We start from the raw sequence: 27,551 nt of genomic DNA, 5'->3' as shown, positions 1-27,551 counted from the left end.
AGGAGGGACTAACAATTTTACGTCGTCCAACTTCCTGCTGAAAACAAGTTTGACACTGAACTGTCTGATCAGGACGCCTTTAAGTGATCAGCTTTCCACAGCTTAGCAAGCTATCGCAGAGTAGCAGAGCAGCAGCAGCACATAGCAAACCATGTCTTGAAGTAAATTGTGTGAAGTAAATTGCATTTGAAGCAAATTGAAGTAAATTGCCTCAATTTAAACAGCTATTTACTTCATAGCAGTTCACTCTTAAACAATGTCTATTTGGTTGTATTAAGTATACTAGATGTTAAAAAATGCAGATACACGACTGAAGGACATGACAGCAGATAAATGCTTTTCTCCATATTTGCTATAGCTAAACTTTGCTTTTGCATATCATTAGAAAAAACAACCAAACTTTCTGACACAAGTAAGGGAAATATATATTGGCTGATACGAGTAACTACTAGTTGTGTATATCTGTAATTAGTAGAACATATTTTTGCTTAAATTACGCATTACTGGTTTTTCCCCCCCTCTATGGACAGCAAGTCACTAATAGCATGAAAAGAAGTAAAATTATTATTTTCTTTGTAGAAGTTTAAACAGGGAATGCTGTAACTGGTATGTGTAAAGCTAAACCTAAACACCATACAGCTTAACATCACAAGACTGCTGTAATGCCGTAGCAAGTATTTTGAATAACATGGTATTGTAACCAGCTGTGGTGGGTTGACCCTGGCTGGAGGCCAGGTGCCCACCAGAGCTGCTCTCTCACTCCCCTCATTCACTAAACAGGGGAGAAAAGGCATAACGAAACGCTTGTGGGTCGAGATAAGGACAGGGAGAGATCACTCACTAATTGTTGTCACGAGCAAAACAGACCAAACTTAGAGAGGGAATTCATCTGATTTATTACTAGGCAAAACAGAGTAGAGGAATGAGAAAATAAAATCAACTCTTAAAACACTTCCCCCCACCCCTCCCATCTTCCCGGGCTCAACTTCACTCCCGGCTTCAACCTTCCCCCCCTCAGCAGCACAGGGGGACAGGGAATGGGGGTTACGGTCAGTTCATCACACGGTGTTTCTGCCGCTTCTTCATCCTCAGGGGGAGGACTCCTCTCATCGTTCCCCTGCTCCAGCATGGAGTCCCTCTCACAGGGTGCAGACCTTCAGGAGCAAACTGCTCCAGCGTGGGGTCCCCCACGGGGTCACAAGTCCTGCCAGCAAACCTGCCCTGGCGTGGGCTCCCCTCTTCACGGGTCCACAGGCCCTGCCAGGAACTTGCTCCAGCATGGGCTTCCCATGGGCCGCAGCCTCCTTCAGGTGCCTCCACCTGCTCCGGCGTGGGGTCCTCCACGGGCTGCAGGTGGAATCTCTACACCCCCTCATCCTTCCTCCATGGGCTGCAGGGGGACAGCCTGCTTCACCATGGCCTTCACCACGGGCTGCAGGGGGATCTCTGCTCCGGCGCCTGGAGCTCCTCCTCCCCCTCCATCTGCACTGACCTTGGTGTCTGCAGAGTTTCTCACATCTTCTCATTCCTCTCTCCAGCTGCAAAAGCTCTCTCTCTCTCTAAGTGTTTTTCTTCTTCTTAAATATGTTATCACAGAGGCACTGTTGGGCTTGGCCTTGGCCAGCGGCGGGCCCGTCTTAGAGCCGGCTGGCATTGGCTCTATCAGACACAGGGGGAGCTTCTAGCAGCTTCTCACAGAAGCCACCCCTGTAGCCCCCCCGCTACCAAAACCTTGCCACGCAAACCCAACACACCAGCCATGTTCTATTCTGCTTCCCAAGTCCTCGGGCTCACTGTTCAGGAATGACAAGAGCCACCACGTGCTACTGGAAGCTGTGCTCATGATTCATTAAATGATACTTTCTCTCCGAGACTCTGATCCTACACAGAGCTCCGGGCAGCCAAATCACTTTGTCTACATTAAACCGTAGAGAAAGACCAATGCCTTAGTTTAATGCTAAACCACTACTAACCCCCATCCAAGCTCGAGAGGGTCGCATGAGTCTGAGCTGCCTCTGTACGAGATAAAAAAAAACCCAAAACCCTTGACTACCTTTGGTTCTTTTGTGTAAGACTCTCACCGTCATGTTCAACACTGAACTCGGACAGCTCTGCATGGAGAGAGTATTTCCTGCATTACCTTTATAAACTATTCTGCAGCATTGGTATGACAGTAAAATAGATGCTATTGCTTTTCAGGGGCAGGGGGGTGGGAACAAAATTTAAGCAGGATTGAAGCTATCCTACTAAATTCCATTTACTTATTCACAAAGGTCGTATGAAGCTTTAAATATAAACGTGTATTATGCTCTATAAAGGAAAGGTACTAAAGAAGCAGTGCATTAAGATTATTATATCCCTGTTGATCCTTCTTATAATAGAAGTGACTGTAATTTTCCAAGGCATTACCTACCAAGGAGTTAAGAAGAAAAAAAACCTGTCTGACATACGGGAGTTCACTCCTTTTTCAGGATAAACCACCAAATAGCATACTTTAATATATTGGTTTTGCTCCCCTAAACACTTCAGGTTTTCATTGTACCCCATGATTTGAAATCAAGCATTTATACTCAAGCACATAATAATGCACTTAAGGAATATAGTTATCATGGAAATGAACTGACCAAAAAGATGCTTTTCTTTTTTTTTTTTTTTAAATTAATATAATAATATAGATAGTTTCCATGTCTTTTGTTCATTTCCCATAGATAATATAGTAGAAACGCCTTTCAATCTGTGGCCGATTCCAGTCTTGCTAACTCTTTAACATTATCCAATACATAGGCAAGCGATGACTTTGCTGCATTTTCATGCACTTAATGATGACAAAGAAGAAGAGGATCCCTCCACCCCAGACCTTGAGTCTACAGTGACTAACAGGTATGGTCAGAAGTTTATGACATAATGTCACGGGGCCGAAAATGAACAATCCGTAACATGCAAAAGGTTTGTTGGGTTTAGTGTTTGTGTGTGTTGAATTTTTTGTGGGGTTTTTTTCCCCCTAAAAATACGCAAGCTCTGTTTTTCAAGAAACCATTGCTATTTCTAAGGCCTGGCTTGTGCAACAGTAGGTGTGGATGAACCCAGAAGCATCAGCCCAAGGAGCCAATAGAGCAAGTGTCCCTGAGGGCTTTTTAGGTTGGTTGAGCTCACACCTGCTACATGAAACTGTCACTTGTTAGCAGGAAAACTGAGGTATATTAGTTCCTTTGGGTATAAGATCTAGGGGGCTTCCAGCTAGACATCACCACCAAACACTCGGTTTGTGGCTGTTCTCTAAGTAGGAGGCTGTACATACAAGGAATGATGTAAACCACAACCAAAATGTCAATTCTCAGTTCTTAAGGAATGAATGAAAATCTTTATCTAAGATTAGCCAGTCTTCTAACTTTCAGAATTCATGGAAAGACAGAATCATTTGGTCCTTCTCAAACTCGCTAAGCATGGCAACAGCGACGTTCCTTCGAGGCAAAGGAAAGAAGCTTTTCCATCCACCAAGAAACTCTTACTGCCTGTGGGACACTGTTGCCACAATTCCTTTGAGTTTACAAGGAGATGAGACAGAGACAGCTCAGAAGAAAAAGTGAATGAAAATCTTACAAGTATGTGGCACATAGAGATGACATCTTTCGCCTCGTATCTGACTTTGGTGATGTGTTGGAAGAACCTTTTTGCCACCATCCGTTACAAAAAAGTATTATCTTCTCATTTTCAGTACAATTATATATCAGCTCTAGACCAGCAGGAGATCAATATGAAAAGCTGGAAAGGAGCTGTTAACATAAATATTATTCAGCTGCTAGGCACCAATATAACACAGTAAACATTATATAACGAGCAATCATTTTCATCTCCCATTCTACTCCGATGTTAAAGGATTCACCAGGGAGCTTTCAGTGTAACCATCAAGCATTCCTCTATATTAACCAGATAGCCTGCTATCTCCCTGCAGGGTTATTTCAATAAATTATCCATTGCCTCCTTCTAGTGTAATAATCTTTTAGCAGATGTGACCCAATATATTAAATTCAATGTTACAAAGAAGTTAACTTATCTGTTTTCAGAGGAAAAAAACATGTAATTTTTCTTCAATGACTTACAGATTTCATCATGTAGCTGAAGTAATGCACGATCACACAACTGCTAGGGTGATTTGTAGTCCAAATCTGGTTGAGCATTAAAATAGTAATAATTCTTTTATATATCATACTATTGTCTTGCAAGAATGGTACTGAGAATTTTCAATAATGGCCTTGGATGTAAGGATAGGCTTTCTATCTAGGATTGCTGAAAAGTCCCTCAGAGAAAACAGTTTCCACTGTCAAAGCAACAAGCTAGGAAGAAGTCTTATAAGAAGCTCCATGCTAGTTCATTATGTTGGAGAATAAGCAATGGTTGGTGATGACAAGCAATCTCCTATTTCCCTTCTGTATTAAGATACAGAAGAGAAGAAACAAACAAACAAAACCCCCAAAATGAGAAGGAAAAATATTTTGGAAGTGGTAATGTATTAAATGTACAATAAACTTCATAGCCTGCAATGTCATCCAATGAAAGATGATTAAATAGTTATTTTGTATACCTATTTTGGCATATGAAAACTAAAATAGCAAGCACATTTTATGTTTTTATGTTGAAAGGCACCTTATCATCTCCAAAAGCAGTGACAGTCTTTTTCTACAAAGGATAGAGAAATACCTTTTGAACTATAATGAATGCACTGCTAGGTACTCTTCAGACCACAAGAACATCATGTGAAAAATAAGGAAAAAGTAACCAAATAATTAAAGGTGATTGGATCACTTTTGAAGAATATTTTGTCTTCAATTGTCAGGGGTGTGGAGAGGCAACATTTACATCTGAATAAGCAAGAACAAAGGGGAAAAAGGTAGTAGTACAGTTTGCCACTGGAAGAGGGGTACATACCACTCCGTAAAAAGTGGCTACAGAAATGAAAATAGTAATTTATTTTCGATATCACCATAGTCAGGACAAGGAATAAAAGGCTTAAAATTGCTACAGCAGAAAATTTGGCTTGAACATCTGGAACTAGTATCTCTGAGCAAGCACAGTAGAACAGATTGCTGAGGACAGTTGTGGAATTCTAATTACTGGAAATTTGTAAGAACAAGTTGTATAAGCATCTGCCAGGAAGGATGCACACAGTTGATATGGCCTTTGGTCAACAGAATAGACAAAGTAAGCATCAGGGTCCCATCTAGTCTTATTTTCTACAATTTCTGTAATATACTGCTATATGTCAATGTGCTTTAGTGCCAAGACTATAATTACACAGGGAACTTCCATTCTCTCATTTGTTAATTAAAGAAATTCTCCCAGAAGCTCACTGTGCCAGTTATCACTGTGACTGAGATTCCTCCTAGCCCTATGCCAGCAACAGAATATTGAAGTTTAAAAATAAATAGATCAGTTGCAGGTTATCTGATTTGTCTAACAATAGTGTTTTTATGTTCTGCAGCTTCTACTCAACCATTATGCTTCTCTTCTTTCCTTCTCCTGTCATCCTCTTCTCCAGCCTCTCCCCTTCTCAACCTTGATGCCCTACCACATTCCTTCCCTTTCATTTCTTGACTTGTTCACAATCTGTTCTTGGTCCAGCTCGTCCTATTTATCCCCAACTTGTTCGCAGATACCTATCTTCTTCCACACAGTCGTTGCTCATGCCCTTCTTCAAGGCTCTTTTCCCCTACACCCAAAATCCCTGTTACTGACCATCTACTCTATGCTACTCTCCGTCTCTGCTGCGTACTTCAGAACATGATTAGGGCTATAAGCAGCCATAAGAGTGACCCAAGGAAAGACAAATTCAAGTGCCAAACCTCTCTTTTGTCACCTAATTACATATGCCCTGTACCAAATGGTGCTAACAGAACCATCCCTTTGCAAGAAACACTTCACCTGCTTCTACACATGATGCAGCACTGTGCTAATTACCTGCAAATTATCACAGCCTGAGCACAAAGCAATACAACTGCTTGGCTCAGCAGCAGTACCTGATGGCATAGCTCTTTGCTCTCTAGCTAAAAGTTCATTCAGTCATCACTTGCGAATGTCACCAGTGCGGTGACAGCTTAAAATTAAGGCAACTAAATTTAGGTTTCTCTATGTAGACGCCTAAACCCTGTTATATAATCTTTAGAAATCTAGTCATTACAGTCAACAAAGCCTAAAAGGTGAGTTCAGCACGAAGTAAACACCTACTAGGTGGTTAGCGGAAGGCTCCGCTGACTGTATAGATGACCATTGTATACAACGCAGTTTGGACACCACGCTAGCACATGCAGTCACATGCAAGTGCCTGGAACTGAGTCCCATCCAGGCTGTTCTCCTCACTCATTGACAATACTCTTAGATGACAACTCTTACTCCCACAGGCTGTTTGGAAGCCGGTAGTGTGAACATCGAAAGACTCAGGAAACTGTTCATTCCCTTCTTTCAGGACCTGATCTCGCAGAAAGTTTCAGAACTACGAAGGAATAGCATCAGAGGAAGTACTGCTCGGAAAAAATAGTGGCTATCTCCAAAAACCAGTATGAACTTTCACACACATCACAAATCACCTCTCACTCCTGTGCATTTTAAAAAGTTGGGAGCAAATATTCTACAATTCTCTATTTTATTCTGACACAATAGACATGCCAGGAAGAAGGACACCGCAAACGGTGAGCTTGTTAGCTGACGTGCAACTGTGGCCAGGAAGAAATCTCAACTGGGAATAGCTCAGGCAGTTTTCCACCCATTCTTGCTGCCCTTTTCTCCTCCTCCTCCATCTTCTTCCGTACTCTGTCAGTACGAACTATTCCCTAAGCCCTCTGCTCCCTTTCTTATGTTCATAGCCTAGGAAAAGAGGTGGAGCAGGAGGGCAGGTTTATCTGCTGCACTGGAGGTGGCACCTTGGACCTGTCCTGTGCCTTGACGGGGATGACTTAGACCCTGGTCGGTCTAACTCGGAGGAAGGGTGCCTTCCACATAAGCTAAACTGTCTTGCTTTAATGTTTGGAAACTAACACCGCAGGATTCGTAGTGAATGGAGAGGGGCAGTAGCCTCCTCTGTGATTATAAGAGTCCATATTACACTATTAGCATGAGTATTTCTAATTAAACATGTCTTCTAATGAAATTTCTAGTTCCTCAGAAATGACGAGATGGTAACGTCACAATCTCTCTGAGGGTGTAGAGAGAAAACATGAGGATAGAAAGACTCTGCTTCCTATCTAATAAACCACCTCATAAGTAGATTTTAGTTCTTGCCATTGGATTATTTTTCTCCTATCATCATTATAATGCCAAGGGGGCATTCCTGGTGGCATCCTCTATCTTGCATCTGCTACTACTGGCATGTGAAACAGAAAGCAGCGAGGACTCTGGCTTTTAGTTAGTTACCTTCATAAGGTGTAAGGATTCAAGATAAACCATGGTCTTCACAGCCACCTTGAGGACACATGGTCCCCAGTTTTTGAATTGAAAACTACGCTGGAAAAATCCTGCTGCACTTACTGTGTGTCGTGCTTACCACCAGTGGAAAAGTTTTATTTAAACGTTTTAAATAAAGTTTTAAATAAAAGTTATAACCTCTAGAGTCCTAACTATATAATGATGCCTTCTTATTTCTCTCCCACACTGACAAAACCAGACACGTGGGTGGTGGCAAATTTAAACCAAATCTGAAAGAGAAACCTCTCCACGTGATGCAGTCTCATAGTCACTGGCAGTGAAAGCTCGTCCTGCTAGTTCTCCATCTTAAACTGTCAAAATTCTAGGAAGCAATTTCCAGGGGCCGTAGGCTTTCTTTTCTAAACACTCTCCTATCCTTGCTGTGGTACAAATTCAGTAATCATGTTCTTGGCAAATTGTGGATGGGCACCTTAAAAGACAATGCTAAGCAGATACCGACGATCATTCCCTGTAGAAGTTTTCCAATTAATTTCATGACCTTCTTTCTTACTAATTTCCCCCACCCCCTCCCTCAAATACTCTGACCTTCCCAGTCCAAGTTTCAAAGTTTCAGTTATGGGCTGCAAAACATACGTATATATTAGCAGACCAACTACTTTTACCTGGAATTCAAAATTTGCTCAAGTAATTGTCTTCCTTCCTCGTACTAGACCCATATCATTACCTAAATTAGTTTTTGAAATTGTGCTGTCTCTCAGTGGGCGCTTGAATGAGAATTTGATGATGATGAAAAACTCCTGTCATTGTCCTGTTGTTTGGGAAGTTCATTAGGTGAGATACAGATAGCACAAGTGATCCACTTGTTTTATGGGCTTCTATAAATGACAACTCAGAAGGTATAAAACCAAGTCACTGCATCTAGACAATTTAAAGCCAGTAGCACTACAATAATTAAAAGATCTTTCTAAACTGGTACTGGTAGAACAGGCAAAACCTCTATAATCAACTTATCTGGGGAAGCAATCAGACAATAAAAATTGAGGCATTTTAGGGACTAATAAAGCTGTGGAATCTAATGACTATAATAAATCTTCAGCTGCAGTTATTCCAGAACAATTTCCCTTGCAGTAAAAAGTATTCTACAGGGTTTTCTGTCTGAAATTACCGTTGGTTGGTTAGATGTTGATTGTAAGAAACAATTGCAGAATGATAATTTTATTTTTGGCATGTATTTCCATCATTCACCTCTCCCTTTCACCATGAAATCTTTTGGCTTCATTCAAAGGCTAGAATGAAGCAACTCTTTGACAAGGTCAGAAATGCACTTCTTCATTGACTTCCTGTACAAAAGTACGCACTAAATGTCTAGTGTCTGAACATTTAGTTCAGCCTGGTGTTATACAGCACTTCTGGACTTGGAGAACTACACTTCCGTGAAGTGTAATTACGTAATGTGAAGCATTAGGGCTTTTGCGCATTGCTGGCTGTAATGATGCAGCTAAGGACAGATAGAAAACTTGATCCGGATGGCAGAGGTTGTGCAAGCTTCATGCAGTGACAGGGAACGCATGAGGCCAGCACCAATGTCAGCACAGGAGAACAGATTCACAGTGCTCTTAGCACCACTAGCTTGTTTTCCACCAAACCTGCTTCTGCATGTTCTTACCTAACCTAAACCAGATGGAAACCCTTACTGGGTGAACACGGAGTTGATAAGGACCAATTTTAGTGCCACCTGGTGTCTTTCTAAAGTAGCTACCAGTGCTCCCAGACAGCATCTGTGGACAGATACAATCACCACACCACAGCTGCATCTGTTTAGACCGGCAATTCAATTTTATCTGTATTACTGGTTGACCAGGTCAGACCATGCACAGCACAGATCCAGGCATCTGCCCAGGCCAGGGGAGGCAGGCAGCGTTCAGGCAGCGCTGAACCCGGCTTTTGGCCCAGGCAGCCCAGGCACTCGCCCACAGACACCCGGCAAAGCTGTGACCTCTGGATGCTGAAGCAGGAGTACAGCACGGAAGCTTTTTACTCCTGCAACAGCAAAAGTTTTTAAGCACGTAAGAGGGGAATGTATTGATGTCAGCTTTGGAAACAACTGTGCTTTTACTTACAAAAGCAAATGCACTCTGGGTGTTTATTCGACTCCAATTTATCTACATGAGATGTACAGGAGCTAAGCTTCACCAGGGTTTCATCTGATTTAAATCGGTCCTCCCAGAAAGCATGCTTTTGAACTTCAGAACAGAATGTTACTTTCAGACTTACCTTTTTCTGCTTTGTCTTGTTCAGTTTCTTTGTCACTTTTTCCTAGAATGTTAAAAATATAATTTCATTGAAATAAATTTATGCTAACAGTTTATGATAAGAAAGAGTTACAATAAAATTACAGTTTATACTCAAAATATGATTAGGCCAACAGGAATTTTTGATTTGTTTGGGGGCTTGTTCATTTGTTTTTGTTCTACAGTAACCTCAGATTACTTAGTCAGAACTATGGTTACACAAAAGGCCTTTCTCTGCAGATACTCATTACATAATTGCTTCCATCACAGATATTTCATACACTTTCCCCTTTAGATATTTGGTAGATTTTAGTGATACACACTTACAATGCAAGCTATTTTGCAAGGAAAAAATAAGTTAAAATAAATAAAAATGAATTGAAATGTAAAAAACATTTAAATAAATTGGGAACCTAGGTCTCATTTTCAGAAGTGACTTGGGCACTTGGAAGCTTTTGTCTTACTTCAACTTTTAAAATCATTTAACCCAGGTATTTGTAAACAACTGAATGCACAGGTAAATGTTAAGCACAAGAGAGTCCGTAGCAAAAGACAGACTACATACCGTACCAAAATCATGTATGTGTATATTGTGAAGGTGGCACATACAGACAGGCTTGCCCTCTCCTCCTTTTCTCCTCTCTAAACGCTTTTTGATCTTGCCCTAGTCTGTAGCACTTAAAGCATCTTGCCTCACAATTCTAACATTATTATTCTATTTTCACTTTCACCCCTATAAGCTTCCAATATTTCCTCCCAATAAACTTAATAGACAATACTAAAAAGAGAGGTCAGTTGGCTTTTTATAGTTTTTTTCCTACCATACGCTCTTTAATTTTTATGTATTCTTATATATAGAAAAAACATTTTCTTTAATTTCTAAGTTCATTAGAGACATCTTGTCAGAATACTCAATTTTCAGTTTTTTAAACTGACTACTCAGAAGCATTATATTGTGAATAAAACACACCATGTAAAAACATTTCTTTTTCATGGAGAAATTGGGTTATGAACACACATGAAATCAAACTATTTCACATTCTTATTTCACCCTTTACTACAAGCTGACAACTGCTACTACTGAATGTGCAGACAGTATGACTCCGATTTTTATATTCAGCACAAGGCAGAATGACTATTAACTTGATTATGATATGGTAAATGAAATAAATATGGTCATATTGAAAGTCATTAACCTCTTCAATTACATCATAAAATCCAGATTGTCAATTAAACTGAAAGAAATTACAAAAAGATCTGTAGACAGTCAGTTACGTACTATGGGATAACTTGGAGAAGGAATATTATAACAGTATATTAATGAAAGCATTATTCAGTACTTGCTAAAATATTGGCTTTTTTTTTCCCCCCTGCCTACCACACAATAAATAAAGTGGTTATGTCACCTGTATCTCATCAGGAATACTGCATTTTAAAAAAAAGCAATAACACAGCTCCAGATGAGACACAGAATAGTTTATATACTCTTTTTTTTTTTTTTTTTTTACTTACTGACTTAAAGCACGTGAACAATTCATTACAGGACAGTAAATCATGGCACAGCATGCTACCAAGCCACCCATTCTCCCTTATCAGCAAGACTGATATTCTCACCTGATGACTTCTCTCTAATTCCCTCTATGTCACTCAGCAACCCTCTTCCACCCATCTTGGACGTTCATGTTATTTCTACAACTTCTTTTCCACCACAGAAGAACAAGGTATGAGCTCATCACTCTAAAGCCTGCTCCTACCTCCCATTTCTTGTCCAGCTACACATTTCTTTATTACAGAGGTTCATGCAACACGTAACCTACAGTTCTCTATACCCATTTATGTATGGATAGGATCAATTCTCCAAATTGTCTCTCAGACTTTTTTCAACCTGTATTCTGCTAAATTAGCTGCCATTTGTTTCACCAAAGCCTCTCCAATGCTCTTTAGATATTCCAGCTTCTCCTCCTTGGTTGCTGTTTTTGAAATTCATCACAACCTGACCTTGTTAGCGACCTTGAAGATCTTGTTTCTCTCAGCTCTCACTGTACTTAACTAAGAATTCACTTCAGCATCGTATTCAGCACATATTGCTTTGTTCCCTCCACACTGATCCCTAGATTACTTCAATGGTGCAAATGGTTTTAATTATGCTATTTCTGACAATGGTTTAAAAATGTGCTGTCTCAAAGACAGGGATATGACAGTAAATCTTGAGACTATTTTATCATCGACTTAAACCAATCATAGCTCAAACAAAAAAAATTTCTTTGCTCTTCAAACCATTCTCATCCTTTACTCAATTTTCTGTTTCCAGCAAAATAAATCTAGATCAAAATCACAGGCAAAACTGGTTTAACTGATCTCTATAGGCTAGAACTGCTATCACTGTGTAATGTGTGCACCAGGTATTCCTAAGAAGGCTTGTACTATAAAGAATATATTTATTTTTCATATTAGTATTTGTGAGTGCATGTGACAATGACTTGAGTCACAAATAAAATGTATTTCATACTATGTAGATTTTATGTGAATCTCAAATCAACATAAATGTACAATACAATTTCTTAGAATATTTCTCTATGAAAGGTAGATATCACACTTCCTCCACACATTTGCCTTTGTTAAAGAGTGATATCTCATCCATTTGAAGTTACAAATAGAAATTATGTATCATGGGCAAAATTCAGGCCAAGTTGGTTGCACAATAGCTAATACTCTGAAAGAAGAAACACAACACATCTCTAGAAGATACAGACCTTACAGTAATGCCCATTTCCTTCACATAATACCACCCAGAAATAAAAATTACTTCTACTTGCTGTATTTCTTCCTCCTTGCAAATAATACTTTCAAATATATTTTTAATGATTCAAAAAATTATTACTTCAAAAATAATATTAATGAGTGGCTGAGGCCAATATTTATCCCCATAGTTAATATCTACCATATTTTGGACAAAATAATGACACTAGAAAGACAAAGATATTATTCTGTGTTTTATTGCAGCCAAACATTAAAACAGATTAAATATACATTTTTTAATAGTCCTCTTGACCTTGCTCAGCTTGGCATATTTTTGTAAACATGAAGCACGTAAAATCACATACCCAGTTACAAAAACTTAAAATTTGATCACAGCATAGTATACTCTCACAGTCCCATAATTCTACAAATAGGCTGCCACTGTTATATAAAAAGTCCTCCATTCACCATTCTAAAATTATTCCCACACTTCCTCACAAAATATGGCTTTGTAAAAGTTATTGCTCTGCAATTCACAATCACGAGTAATTTTACTAGAATATCCCATCCCAAACCACATCACAGTCTAAGAGTATTATTGCTTTCCTGAAAAGTCTAAAGAAATCACTTTGGGACATCTGTTTGTTGATCAGATGTAACACTCGCTTATGTGGAATCTTACTGAAATCCCAAACAAAAAAGGCAAGCATATATGATGCCCCTTCCACTATAAATGTAAGCAACTAAAAACCTGACTTCAAAACAGTGTTACAGAAATTTAAAATCTCCCTGTCAATCAAAAGGCAACCACTGTTAGGGTTACCAAATTGATTTTTCTTCTTAAAAATTTATCTTGTTTTATTTCTTCTAAGCTCCCATATCAGCCTTGGCAATTTCCTAAAATCACAGCAATTATTCCTGAGCCAAAAAGAAACACATGCAAAATGCCAAAGAATAAAATATGTCTTCATAATTGTGGAACAGCAGCACAGAACTGGTAAAAAGTACACCTGTTGTATTAAAATTCTAAATCACTTGAAATCTAAATTTCAGACATACCATTGACAAGAGCATTTACGATTGCAGATCTTAAATTTTGACACCCTATTTTTCTTAAGGTTGAATTTCCAAAGCTTTTTCAAAAAAAAAATAAAACTTACAAGTCAAGTATTTACGCAGATTTGACTTTTTTAATAATTCACTGAATATAAAGCTTATTAAAATCCAGTTTTGAAATCACTACATTGGTAGGCAAACTAGAAGAATTTTAGTGAACTCAACCTGATTCCAGCAACTTAGTTTTGTTGCAATCTACACTGACTTCCTGCTAGGCTATTATGTAGTTTCTAGACATTTTTACTTTAAAAAAAATCGAATGTGCATAAATAAAAAGTTCTAATTCACACAGAAAAGGTTTCTGAAAAAAGTAATTTAGTAATCTGCCCTTTTAATAGTATGAATTAAACATACACGTTTTCTATCTTGTTAGGCTATTTTTAAAATCACCTGAAATTCATGTAGTGTAACTGTTGACATAACATCAGTGCAAAGAGATACAAGTCAAACTTCACAGCATAGTGTGCGCCTGGTTAGTGTTTTCAATAAAATGCAGTTAGGCTGTATGCTATATCAGCAGTTATAAAACATTAAAAAATTCATAATATTATGTTTCATTTGACCAAACTGCTCTGTACATACTGTATGCATCCACAACAAAAGATATATATTAAAATCTGAAAAAATGTACTTGCTGCTACAGTATAAATAGAATATTAACAATTGCTTGAACAGCACATATGAAATGCAGCTCAAAGTTGCAACTCTGTCACTAACACGGAAGAAAAAAATAATGCATTCACTAAATGTGACCAAAAAAAAAAAAAAGTCAGACAGGAATGTAAATTAAACATCCGAGTGTTAAAAAAGCTTACTAAAATGACAGTTGGCTATAACCCATTTACAATATCTTAGTGTTTCTTCCCCAAACCCTGAACTGCTTGGTAATTACATCATAAGATCTATTACAACCATCTGCTCCCCTTTTGTAGCGTATGGTTAGGGCTGGTCCTCCTGATGTAGGGACTTTTCTTTTGAAGCTTTAAGTATCTGAAAAAATAAGGGGAAATCTATATTAAAGGACCAACCAAAACACAACTTACTCTAAAACAAACAAAAAAATCTTAAATGCTAAAAAATGCAACTTTGTATCAGACTAGTTAATTTAAGAAAGCTATCACTTCTAGGAGCTATCATAACAAATATACACAAAGTTGCTGTATAAGGTGGGAAATGTAAACTTTCAAATATTTAATCTAAGCAGTAACTTTTTTCTCAGCATATGGCACTTCGTTTACCTTGTAAAGGAAATCTAGGCCTTGTCACAAATACATTAAAACAATTTTTTTTTTCTTTAAAGTCAAGGCCATGTACAACTGGAAAAGAGGAGCCAGGGAATGAGGAAGGGTCAAAGTTATAAAGTGGAAACTTCTCCACACAAAAGGGATTTCAGCAGTTGGTAAAATAAATGTAGGGTTATAAAAATGTCAAGGATACAAGATGAAAGCGAGGGGAGGGGGAAATAACTCTTAGATATTTTAAATCTGAACATATCCAAGAGGGATTTTTTTGATCAAAATCCAAACACAGAGAGTAAAGGTATCCCAAAAAATCGTAATATGTCTCCCTTAAAATATGTCTCCAACAAGTACCACTCAATCACAACCACTGCAGTTTATGTGCCAGTGTAAAACAGGATTAGCCAAAAATCCTAAATCAGTGATGTTTCAAGCTGGCCTATCATACCACTCAAGTGCATTAGTTTACAAAAACACAGACTATAACTGTACTTAAAATAGCTTACAGCTGTAAAGTAATGGTAATAATTTAGAAGTAAACGTAGGGAATTGGAAAACAGTACATACAGATACCTAAAGATGCAGTTGCCTAGTCTGGGGTTTGTTTTTGTGAAATGCCCTGAAGTCAGCAAAAAACTTTTGACTTGCTCTCCAGCATATTCAAATCCCACACCTGATCTCTTCATTGGCAACATGAGAATGTTCTTCACAGCTAAATTCATTCTCTGAACTATCTCCTGTTTTCTTTCCAAAACAAACAAGTTCCTGTGTTTCAGATAAAAATTAAGGAACTCCTCCTAACCTGATACAAACTTGTGCCACCATGCTTCAAATGAAGTTGCATGAATTTATACTACCTGAGAATAAGGACTCTGTAGTGACATTGCTGAATATCTTTTACACTAGCTGAAGTTGTGTTTACTACATAGACACATCTTTCATGTATGTAAAGAGTACATATGTGTATACAGGTGTTCTTGACTGTCTCTAGTACAATGAACTTTAATGAAATAACAGGAAATACTAGATTTGAATACCTGATGAAATGAAATCACATGAACACAGGAGAAAAGACTTCTGACAACAAAACCACCCCATACTGAAGCCTCCATCACAAATAAAAAAAAATATCCCCAGCAAATATGAATTTCATATTCTAAAAGGAAAATGTGAGAATAATGTTGCCTTTAAACTGAAATTTTCACATCCAAAAAAGGCAGGTAAAAATACATAAGGGGGGGGGTGTGAGGGGAGTTTTATTTTATTTGCTATTTTAATAGCAATAACATTCCCAGTCAATAGTTTACTTATGTCTTGTTTCTTTTCCCAATTTTCAGAGATCCTATTTGAATTCTACTTTCTGTGCTGACACAATAAACTTTTTACAAAAACTGATAAACAATGATTCTGCTGCCTTCAAATTGGTTCCCGCATAACTACACAAATTACTGAAGATTCTTGAGTGTGTTGGTACACTGTTGCAGATTTTGTACTGATCAAATTATTTTCATTTTCTACTTCCTAAAGGAAGAATCATGTACATGGAATTACTTCTAATAGTTACTTGTGTGTTTAATAACTGAATAAATAGGGTTTGATTGATACTCTCACTTTTTCCCGTGATGGGGAAAAGAAAACATTCATTCCTTTCAGTGCTGCTACTATTACCTGTTTCAACAAGATTTACCAGGATAGACCTAACATACTCTTGAAGGTTAATCTCGTGGTATAAGAAGTATGTTGCATTAGTTCTGAAAACAACTGAAGGTAAAACCAATAAATCTAAAAAAAAAAATCTTTGGAAAGGATCAGAAATACATACTATTTCAGAGTAAAACAAGTTATTTTTGATCATAACGGTGTTTGAAAACAGTAAGGACTCTCTTTGTATCACAATACGAAAAAAGGAGAGTGGACAACTAGGTTCAATTCCACCATCTTATTTGAAAGTCCACTTGCAATTAAAGGAGCGATTGTGCCCCGTACTCAGCTCTGGTGAGGCCGCACCTCAAGTGCTGTGTTCAGTTTTGGGCCCCTCACTACAGGAAAGACATTGAGGGGCTGGAGCGTCTCCAGAGAAGCACAACGAAGCTGGTGAAGGGTCCAGAGCACAAGTGTTATGAGGAGCGGCTGAGGGAACTGGGGTTGTTTAGCCTGGAGAAGAGGAGGCTGAGGGGAGACCTTATTGCTCTCTACAACTCCCTGAAAGGAGGTTGTGGCCAGGTGGGTGTTGGTCTCTTCTCCCAAGTAACAAGTGATAGCACAAGAGAAAATGGCCAGGGGAGGTTTAAATTGGATATCAGGAAAAATTTCTTCACTGCAAGGGTTGTCAAGCATTGGAACAGGCTGCCCAGGGAAGTGGCTGAGTCACCATCCCTGGAGGTATTGAAAAGACGGGTAGATGTGGTGCTTAGGGACATGGTTTAGTGATGGGTTTGGCAGTGCTAGGTAAATGGTTGGACCCAATGATCTTGAAGGCTTTTTCCAACCAAAACGATTCTATGGTTCTAAATGGAATATTTGGAAACCCATCCACTACTGCACAATAGACATAGGATTTTTTTTTTTTTGTGAAGATAGGAAATTCATTTACTGCTTCAAGACTGAGCCATAAATTACAGCACAAAAAGTGATAGAAATATGGTCCACAAAAACACAAATTAAAGATTTCAAGTTGTTTCTTGGATTCTGAATTTAGTTTTGAAATAGTATAGTAAGTCAAGAGATCATCTCAATATTCTCACATCAACACAACTGAGACCGTGCAATGTAATTATCTACTGTTGAAATTTTGCAATAGTCCTGTAAGGTCCTTTTTGTAATTTCAACTTTTAGGAGCAACATTTTCTGAGAAAAAATATCTTTTCTTGTTCTACAGTTCCAACTTAAAGCACAACAAACCAACCGTACACTACCTTTGCTGAACTTCTTGCCTATGCTCTCAAAGGCAACTACTGCTTGTTCCTACACTGATTATAAGCTTTGGTTAAAAATATTTCATATTCACTATGAAATAAAACATTTTCAGATAAGGCATCTATTAATGAACACTTATGGCTTCAAACATTTCAACATACCATGTGCCTGTTACAATAAACAGGTTAGAAAGACGTCACAGAAAACACAGTTACGTGTTGATATGAGCATTTCAAATCACCTCAGTTAAGGTTCAGCATGTAAATTAAAACATGAACTAAACCATGCCTCCAATCTGTACTGCGCAACCACAAAGGCGTCCTGTGTTTTTTCACTTCTCTGGCTACTTTTGGCATGCTCAAGAATGAAACACAAGTTACCTTTCCCACGAGGAAAAACAAAACCCCATAGAACTACCCAGGCACCACACCACTTAAGAGCTTCTGCATATTGCAAAGATGCAAGAACTAACCCAGAAATGTGCTCAGCCTAATGAGAATAAAGCAAAAATAGAGCTCTCGGGGCTCCTGGATGGCAGTTTCTGCGATTTACTGTCCAGAGATACAGCTCAGTGTTTCACTCCACATAACTACTTTGTTACAAAGAACAAGCTAGCAACTTGTAATCATTATGTCCAAAAAGCAAATGAAATGTAACAACATGCAGTCTTCAAATTTAGAAGCCATTCAGCTACTCTAAAAATGTTTTGGGTAAACTCTATGTTTACTACTGTCAGGCAACAGATAGAAGAGCTGGAAGTGCTCTTGTTCTTAAAATCAGTTATGTCAAGAAAAATGTGATGGCATAACAAAACAGTCCTGTTTCCAGATCAGTGGCCAAAGAACATGTCACAGTCAGACTCCGATAAATCTGACTGATACAGAGAAGTGACAGTATCACCACCCATGATCAGTTACTCTAGAAAGGAAGTATGCACATATTTTGAGACCTGAAATTTTTATATTCCCCTTTACAGCAAAAGTATCCAGCTCTGTCTGAAATCATTAAAAACAGAATTGTAAATTCAAACTGCTCAGTTTTATTTGGAATGCTTCCATATAACCCAGTAACTACTACTAGCATTTATCCAGTACAAGATAAAAATTATTGCTTCAAAATCAGGAAGCAACTTTAAATGACAATAATGATATCCCTTCACTCCTCTCCACAAAGTAGTTGGTTTGCAAAATTCCAATGTAGCTATAGCTTAATTTTGGGGGAAAAAAAACAAACACTGAAGATTAACTTACCTACTAGATCATCATTTGAATAATCCTCAGCTTGAACAGGTATTTCTGTAAGTCAAAATTGTACAAACAATTCAAACTGGACAGTTCTATAAATATTCACAAAAAGCTGCATTTTTCCCCTTATGCTCAAAACGGTGACTGCTCTATAATACTACTTTTGCAGAAGTGGGATGCAAATTTTACTCAGCTGAGTTTTTCCAGGGGAAAGATTAATACTTAAGTAGACCAGTGAGTAAATTGCAGGATTGTATAGGTTCAGAAATGATACTTCAAAATTCTGAAACCATACTATCCAAAGCACAAGTCTCCCACAGTTTCACATGCTACTACAATATAGGCTTAGAAACATTTGTATACTTATTATGTTCCCAGCTGTAATTATGAAATACTTGACTTCAAAAATTCAGTTCTTTTTAATGCCAGATGTATGTTCAAATTGGACATGTCACATGTCACCAAGTGCTATTACTGCTAATAGACTGAAGGCTGCACATAGCTTCATAGCTCCCTAGTCATGCATGGTGGCAGTCAGGCTCACCAGAAAAGAATTCATAATAGCTGGGAGGCTGGCTGTAGACAGTAAGAAGAATCGAAAAGAGGGAAATATATTCTCTGACTTGGGAAGCCCATAAATAAAGTGCTCAAAGCTGGGGAGACATTCCACTTAATTTCTTACATATAATCCTCTTTCCTGAGTACACACTACTGACTGGCTGGTGGGAAACAGCATAGCAAATAAATCTGCAGCTTCATATGACCTAATCTGGCCATTTTTATTGCTTTAAGTTTTTCTGAAGTGGGAGCACTCTCAGCTTCTAAAACTGAAGAGTGCTCTGTAAGCCATTAAAAACCCCAAGATGCTAGATTCCAACAACACAGTTATGTTTGTCCTTGAAAGAAAAAAAGCTGTAGAAAAAGTTATGAATGTATTTTTATTGCAGCACAGAATCCTATTCCATGATATTTATCATTCTTTTTTTTTTTTTTTTTTTAAGTAGAAAACTCATGCAAAAGATAATACACAAACCTAATTCCTCTGGTTCAGTGGCCACATCTTCCGTATGCTGAATTTCTATCGTTACAAAGAAAATAAGAGTTGAAAGTTACACGCAGTATGTTCACAATTTTGCTTTTATTCCCCCACCAGCCACCCAAACAAATTACTATCAAAAAAAGGAAGACTTAAACTGCAGAACTACCAACTAGGTTAACTTTAAATACATTTGGTACCTTTTTTCTGCTTTTATGTCCAAAAGTTTAGCTCCTCTTTGTTATTGACTTCCATTGCTATTATGCACCCCAAAGCTATTTTGGTTACAATTGTTATTCATGTGAAACAATGTTTGTTTCCCCATAGAATTATATTAGAACACCTTTTTCAAATGAAAAATCTAAGCATCAAATCCCACACACTGTGCTCAGACTAAACTGCTTATATCACTTTGCTCTAGCTGACTGAATTAACATTATGTTTGAAAAAAAATTCTTGCTTAATGATATTTTTAAACTTCTTAGGGCAAATCTTCACATTACATTTGACCTAGTACTCATTTAAAATTCCCTGACACTCGCACAATAAACAAAAATTTACAACGTAATCTTTTTAAGTAGTAATGTGAGAAATTATTAATGATTAATTAAATTCCATTCCTCAAACTGAAGCTCTAAGTACTTCCTAAGAACGTCATGAAGTCCAACAAAGCCAAGTGCAAGGTCTTCCACATGGATCAATCCCCAATATCAATAAAGACTGGAGAACGAATGGATTGAAAGCAGCCCTGAGGAGAAGGACTTGGGGGTATTGATTGATGAGCTCAACGTGAGCCGGCAGCATGCGCTCGCAGCCCAGAAAGCCAACTGTGTCCTGGGCTGCATCAAAAGAGGTGTGACCAGCAGGTTGAGGGAAGTGATCCTGCCCCTCTGCTCCGCTCTTGTGAGACCCCACCTGGAGTACTGCATCCAGCTCTGGGGGCCCCAGTACAGGAGAGACATTGAGCCGTGGGAGTGAATCCAGAGAAGGGCCACAAAGCTGATCAGAGGGCTGGAGCACCTCTTCTATGAGGACAGGCTGAGAGAGTTGGGGTTGTTCAGCCTGGAGAAGAGAAGGCTCCAGGGAAACCTTATAGCAGCTTTCTAGTACTTGAAGGGGGCCTACAAGAATGCTGGAGACGGACTGTTCACAAGGGCATGGAGTGATAGGACAAGGGGTAATGACTTTAAACTGAAGGAGGGTGGATTTAGATTACGTATTAGGAAGAAATTCTTCACTATGAGTGTGGTGAGACACTTGAACAGGGGCATTGGGCCAGATTATCTTTAAAGGTCCCTTCCAACTCAAACCATTCTATGATTCTAAATAGCACATTTCTCTGCTTCATTTTATGTTTGTTTTTTAATTATATTAACAAATATAAATGGAAGAAAAAATGCTTTCTTTCACGAACTACAAAAAAACATACCTAATGGCGCTCTATCAATATCAAAATCTTCACTAATTTCATCTATGAGAGAAAGTATAAGAAAAAAGTATATAATGAAATTGTTTTTTTGTTTTTTTCATGAGATTTCAAAATGCAAGTATTTCATCAAAACACTTTAAGATCACTATTAGAAAATATATACCTGGCTCCGTGGCTTCATTCACCTCCTCTGGAAGGTCCTCAACAGCTAAAGAAAGATTCAATTCAGAACAATAATGAAGTCAAACCCTCAACAGATGAAACTCACATACAACACAAAAGAACATAGCTAACACACAGATATGTTTAACTGTGAACTGTAAATTGCTATAAACAAACAGGAACTTTGAGGAATTATTGAATTTTCTTCCCTGTTTCACTAAAGAACTGCTGTACTCATTAGGTAAATATTTCAAAATTGTACGTTCTGTTGTTTGGATTGAGATACAGTAACTTTAAAAAATGAAATTTTAAAAACAGTCCTTAATTTTTCTAAGCATAATCAGTACTCCCACTTTCATCTTTTGCACCACCAACTCCATTTTCTAAACATATTAAAAATCAAACAAAAAACTCCTATAAACTTCTACTTTCTAAGTCTTTTTATTTGGATAAGCATGCACTTCCTTCGTGGATCCTACTTTCCTTCCTGAAAAACAACAAGCAAGTTCAACTGAAATTATGGATTCTACAGAAAAATAAATTATTTTTATTTTTATTTGAATATGGCACTGTTTAACTCATTTGACTGTCCTCTTAAGCTTATGATCACAATGGTGACTAAACAGATACTTGCAATTCATTTGTACTAGAGAATTTCTTGACTTCATTCTAAACTAAACAATTGTGTCTTTTCCAATCAGCTGTCTGAGATGACTCTCAAAAGAGCTGGTATTTCATGACAACAAAGTATACAGGACCCAGAGAGAGGACTGCAGACAAATAATTTTTTAATTGCTTCTGCTAATTAGAAAAAGGCACTAGCAAACAGTACACATCAAAGCAGAGCTAGTATCGACAGGCTGTAAATTTTGAATGATGTTAAGCACTGGTTACAAGGTTATGAGCAAGGCTCATGGCAGGCAGCAAGTTGAGTGTCTATGCTGAACTACTGTTCCGAATGTCCACATGTCCAAAAAAAGCCTCACATGCTCCACTTCGTGTCACTTGAGACCCCAGGTGACTTGAGACCTTAAAGATGAATCCTCAAGGGTGGTATGTTAAAAGAAAGTTTCTCAGTTCATAGTCAAAAGCCTAACTTCATAGGTACACAGACTGTAATGTACATTCTTCTTCAGCCTGGAGAAGAGAAGGCTCCAGGGAGATCTAATTGTGGCTTACCAGTACCTGAAGGGGCCTACAGGAAAGATGGAGAGGGACTGTTTATCAGGGAGTGTAGTGACAGGACAAGGCATAATGGGTTTAAGCTGAAGGAGGGTAGATTTAGATTAGATGTTAGGAAGAAATTCTTTACTGTGAGGGTGGTGAGGCACTGGAACAGGTTGCCCAGAGAGGTTGTGGATGCCCCATCCCTGGAAGTGTTTGAGACCAGGTTTGACGAGGCTTTGGGCAACGTGGTCTAGTGGAGGGTGTCCCTGCCTGCAGCAGGGGGGCTGGAACTAGATGGTCTTTGAGGTCCCTTCCAACCCAAACCATTCTATGATTTGCCATAATTGGCAATATATTGTGATTGAAGATCACACAGATCACATATTTCAATATATATAAATAGCAAGATTAAGTTAATAATTTTTATGCCAACTTTATTAAAATATTTCTCTGATTTTGAATATCATTTATATTCCAATAATATTTATTTTAGACGTATTTCTACATTTCTATTACATATGAAAGAAAGATTTTCTAATATGCTCTGTATATATCAATATATATACCTTGGGGAAAGTGCATGGGAGTGTACACATACTCCACGCATGTGCATGCACACACACACTTTTATATATATATATATATATGTATGTATATACCTGTATCTTGAATCTCAGTCTGCTTTTCATGTTTTGGTTCTGAAAGGAAAGAAAAATAAAGTTCCTGGGTGGTTGATATGCACGGAGTATCCAAAAATTTGGTTGTTAGGCATCCAGATCATTTCTTTACTGATAAACGTAAAGCTCTCAAAGACTTTCTCTAGTTTTGGGGCCTGGCTTGTAGTAGAAATTCTATACATAAACCAAATACCAGATGTGAACCTAATGCTAAAATTTCAAGCATTTCTGTCTACACAGATGAAATACTGAAAACAATGACAATAAAGCTATCGTTCTGTACAATTGTTACAATTCACCTACACTCCTAATCTTTGAGCAAAGAGCCACTCTAATTTTTGTAACTCTGAAGAAACAGGTTAAGAATATTCATTATTTTACTTTAGATCACATCTGAAAATAGACAAATGCTATCCATTAATTGTCTGAACTGTCAATATACATTTATTGTGAATTTTAGAACTAAAGAAGTTCAATCTTCATCCACTGTTTTGGACAATTTCGTTATCTTAACAAGTACTAACTCTCATCTGAAAAAGGTTATTTCCATAATATTTTTTTAAAAAGAAAATCTTTCTACTATTAAATGTTTTATCTTAAAAGGCACTAATAGTCACTTGGCTCCCCCTCCATCCCTTTAAAAAAAAATGTTCTTACAGTATATTCATAAAAAAAAGCAGAACTCTTCATTTCTAATGAAAAATCTCAAACTTGCCTTTTTTCTCTAGTTGCATTGCTATTAACTGCATAAAACTCTTCACAGAACTACCAAAAGCTGTGTACAATAACCGAGTTCCTGTATTCTGAGTTACACAATCGATCCACTTACACACTTCACTGTGGGCACATATACTCACTTCAACTAAAGAATTTGTAGCATTAGCAATTAACAGCAGAAGGTATGAGGAAACGGTTCCTTTCAGTACGCTAGACACACAAAGCAGGTGGATCCTACCATAGGTCTTCAGTTTCTCCCAACCCCATGCAAGTTAGGATTGCAGTTCCTGTAATCACTTCTATCCAAGTTGGTCACTGATCTTAATTAAGAATTAAGTCATACAAAGCAAGAGTCAGAAAAGAAATTGAACTGCTCTGGCCAACAATCATCTTGGCACTGTCCTCTCAGCTTTCTGAGAATTCTAGAAAGCACCAGGATTGCAGAAAATATTACATCAGAGGGTCTGCCAGAAAAGGGGAAACACATCTGACAGATGGAGAAGATACATTGACTCTACAATAGAGAAGCTTATACTTCTGCTGATTTCTCAGACATCAGCATCTGAAGCTTTAAGGTGAATCTTCTTCTGGATGTGAACTGCAGTTTTAAAGTTAATGTCAAAACCACAAGCTTTACATTTGAGAGAAATGTATCTCCATGATGGCCTCAATCCCTTCTTTGACTTCAGAAAACAGGTGCTAAAAGCTCTCTTCTCCAGAAAAAGAGCAAATTTGTTTTATTTTCAATCCAACCAAAAGCGTGTTGAAAGATACAAGAAAGATGAACCAGGTGACAGCAGGGATGAAACCAGGTACTACAACTGCTAAGATGATGTCTAGCACACATTCACAAACAATTACAACTCCCATGCCCTGAAACTGGATAGACTGAAGTCAGAGGCAAAAAATGGTGTGTCACAGAAAGACAGCCTCACGTCTATCTACAGAGGCATCCATGGTTGGCTGGTTAGCTTGAACCTTAAAAGGACTGACACCATAACATGAGCTTATAGGACTGAGTGTGATTAGACTGTCTTCCCTAGTGGTGTGTCTCGTCTTTTCTAGGGATCCAGATAGCAATTTCTGATTATTTTTCTCTGGTTATTTCTGAGACACTGATGAGTGCCTGGAAATAAGGATGCCTGTACACAGGTCTGCCCTTGGAACAAACTGTGAAATTCCAAATAACTTTGTAACTTCATGTAATTTTCAAGATGGGAAGGTAGGGATAAAAAAAAAAAATAAAAAAAAATCAATCAAGTCTTGCAAATGCCAAGAACACTCAATGCTCACCTGATTGGTCTTTTTCTTCTACACTGCTCCAGGCTGGAGCTCTTAAATGAAATTCCTCTAAAAAGTACAAAGGAAGCATTGTGCTTTCTCTCATAACCAGAATGTCTTGAAGGGAGAACTTCGAAGCAAAGCAAAATTGTGCCATGAAAAGGTGAACTTTTCAAGCAAAAAGCAGTTTGTCATGGATTATGTTGAACTACAGGCATAATTTGCTGCGTAAAAAAGCCTGGCAATTTAGTAGCTAGTAGCCAATAATAATAATGTTTTGACAATCACCTCCTACCTTGGAATTTTCTTTTGAGAAAAAGAATGGAACTTCCAACTCTCTTTATCAACTTAATCAGAGGATTTGGAATAGTAAAGAAAGAGTAAAAAAACCCTCTAAATCTGATTTATCTGATACTATTTAAAACTTCATTGCAGCACACAGTAGCAATCGCACGTGAAACCACTGCTCGCTGAAGAACATGAACTGCTCACAAAATCGAGTGATTCACTGTTACTGTGCTGGGGCCAGAAGAGATCGCAGAATATGAAATGGTTTTGGAACTGATTCTATGGAAAACTGATGCAAATTAGTTTGGGAACATCCACAATCATCTTACTTAAGCAGGTATAGATGACTCTTCCTGAGGGCAGGGACCATGGAAGCATTCTCAGTTCATGTCACCACTACATATGAAGGAACATGAAAAGTAAAGAATAAAAGTTGTACTTCTTCATATCTAGGTGTGAGAAGCAAGAGAAGTGATTCTTGATTAGGAACTGATCGTCAAATAAGTATCTCCTGGAAAGCAGAGTAAACAGTAAGCCCAGGCAAAAAGCTACGTCTTTCTTGCTTTTCCATCCTATTGATGCTGACACATTTTGTCAAGGGCATCATAGCTGAGGCAAAAAATCTTCTGCAGACTGAGGAAGACATGGACTAAGGGCTGAATACACCTTTGGGCCACTAAAAGCTCTTCAATGGTATTTTGACTTCTGTCCCAAAGGTGGATGTCAATTTCCCTCCTGATGACAAAGAATGAACCTCAAGGTATTCTGTCTCAAGTATTTTGCAGTTAGGTACTTCTGTCCTTTGCTCAAGTTACATAAACACAGACAATAAACAAAAGTGCTTCGAAGTTATGCTTAACTTTTCTGAAGTACGGTAGTCCCCCATAAGATCTCACAGAAGGAATCACAACCACATACCCTTGTTTCAAGACTGACCACTAGTAGACTTCTCATTTACTACTTGATTTGGTCTCAGCGTTCATTAGCAAATCATTAACCAAATCAAACTAAAACAGAGGACTCTCCAAAGAGCTGGCAGTTATGGACGAGATGAAAAGGTAACACTGAACTATACAGATGCAATGAACTACAGTTGACTTGGCCAGGGTTTCATAAGAAAAAGGGCATACAAAGTCTTCAACATTCTTATTCCACATATGCACAAAGTGTGACAAAGACCACCAAGACAGAAATATAACCTATATACATAGTCTACACTTGCTCCAGTGTTAAAGATCTGTTGATTGCTTACATACACAGGGGGTCTGAAGATTAAAAAACACCCCAAACCCTTAACTGAGAACTTGCAAAGCAATGTGACGGTATAGAAAATTTTAAGACAAAGAAATGTCACTTTCATATTAATGAAAGACTTTGATACTGTCATTTCATTAAATAGTGCAGTTGTCATACCATGGTCTTCATTATAATCACCATGCACTCTATCCTCTGTTTAAAAAAAAAAAATCAACATGAAAATTCATGGAATTTTAAGACAATAAATACACACAATTAATACAGTGTCAAGTTTATTCAGAACAAAAAAGATATTAAAAACTATAGTATTTTATACTGTACTAAAGTTAATAAGAGTCCAACCAAGGTTAAGATTTCTAAAAGATCCTGTTAGAAGAACTGAATCATTTTCTAGCATCACAAGATAGACTTAAAGATAAAGCACTATCAGTAGTCTTTTCTTATACAGTACAGGAAGTCATCTACAAATTACCTAAAATTCAGAATGGAAATACTCATAAATAATTTCTATATACAGCAAACTTCTACAGTTAAATTTTGGAATCTGCTTGTTATGGCTTCCTTGCTTTTTTAAAAA

At 37.9% G+C, this 27,551-nt stretch overlaps 1 protein-coding gene across 14 annotated transcripts in view; it reads right to left on the bottom strand.

Moving 5' to 3' along the window:
- The window catches only part of ASPH (aspartate beta-hydroxylase), a 116,978-nt gene that overhangs the window by 40,658 nt on the left and 48,769 nt on the right, over window positions 1-27,551 (bottom strand). For 11 of the 14 annotated variants that reach the window (XM_054818639.1, XM_054818638.1, XM_054818628.1 and 8 more), the window contains 7 exons: window positions 27,131-27,166; window positions 23,414-23,452; window positions 21,589-21,633; window positions 21,426-21,467; window positions 19,994-20,038; window positions 18,967-19,011; window positions 9,691-9,732 (listed from right to left, as the gene is read on the bottom strand). In XM_054818639.1, coding sequence (XP_054674614.1) covers window positions 9,691-9,732; window positions 18,967-19,011; window positions 19,994-20,038; window positions 21,426-21,467; window positions 21,589-21,633; window positions 23,414-23,452; window positions 27,131-27,166 — 294 coding nt within the window. The remainder of the gene's footprint in view (window positions 1-9,690; window positions 9,733-18,966; window positions 19,012-19,993; window positions 20,039-21,425; window positions 21,468-21,588; window positions 21,634-23,413; window positions 23,453-27,130; window positions 27,167-27,551) is intronic. The other 3 variants (XM_054818629.1, XM_054818634.1, XM_054818641.1) reach the window with 1 other exon arrangement.

Source organism: Grus americana, chromosome 2, assembly GCF_028858705.1.
Source record: "Grus americana isolate bGruAme1 chromosome 2, bGruAme1.mat, whole genome shotgun sequence".
Lineage (NCBI taxonomy): Eukaryota > Metazoa > Chordata > Aves > Gruiformes > Gruidae > Grus > Grus americana.
This window is presented reverse-complemented; position numbering and strand designations above follow the sequence as displayed.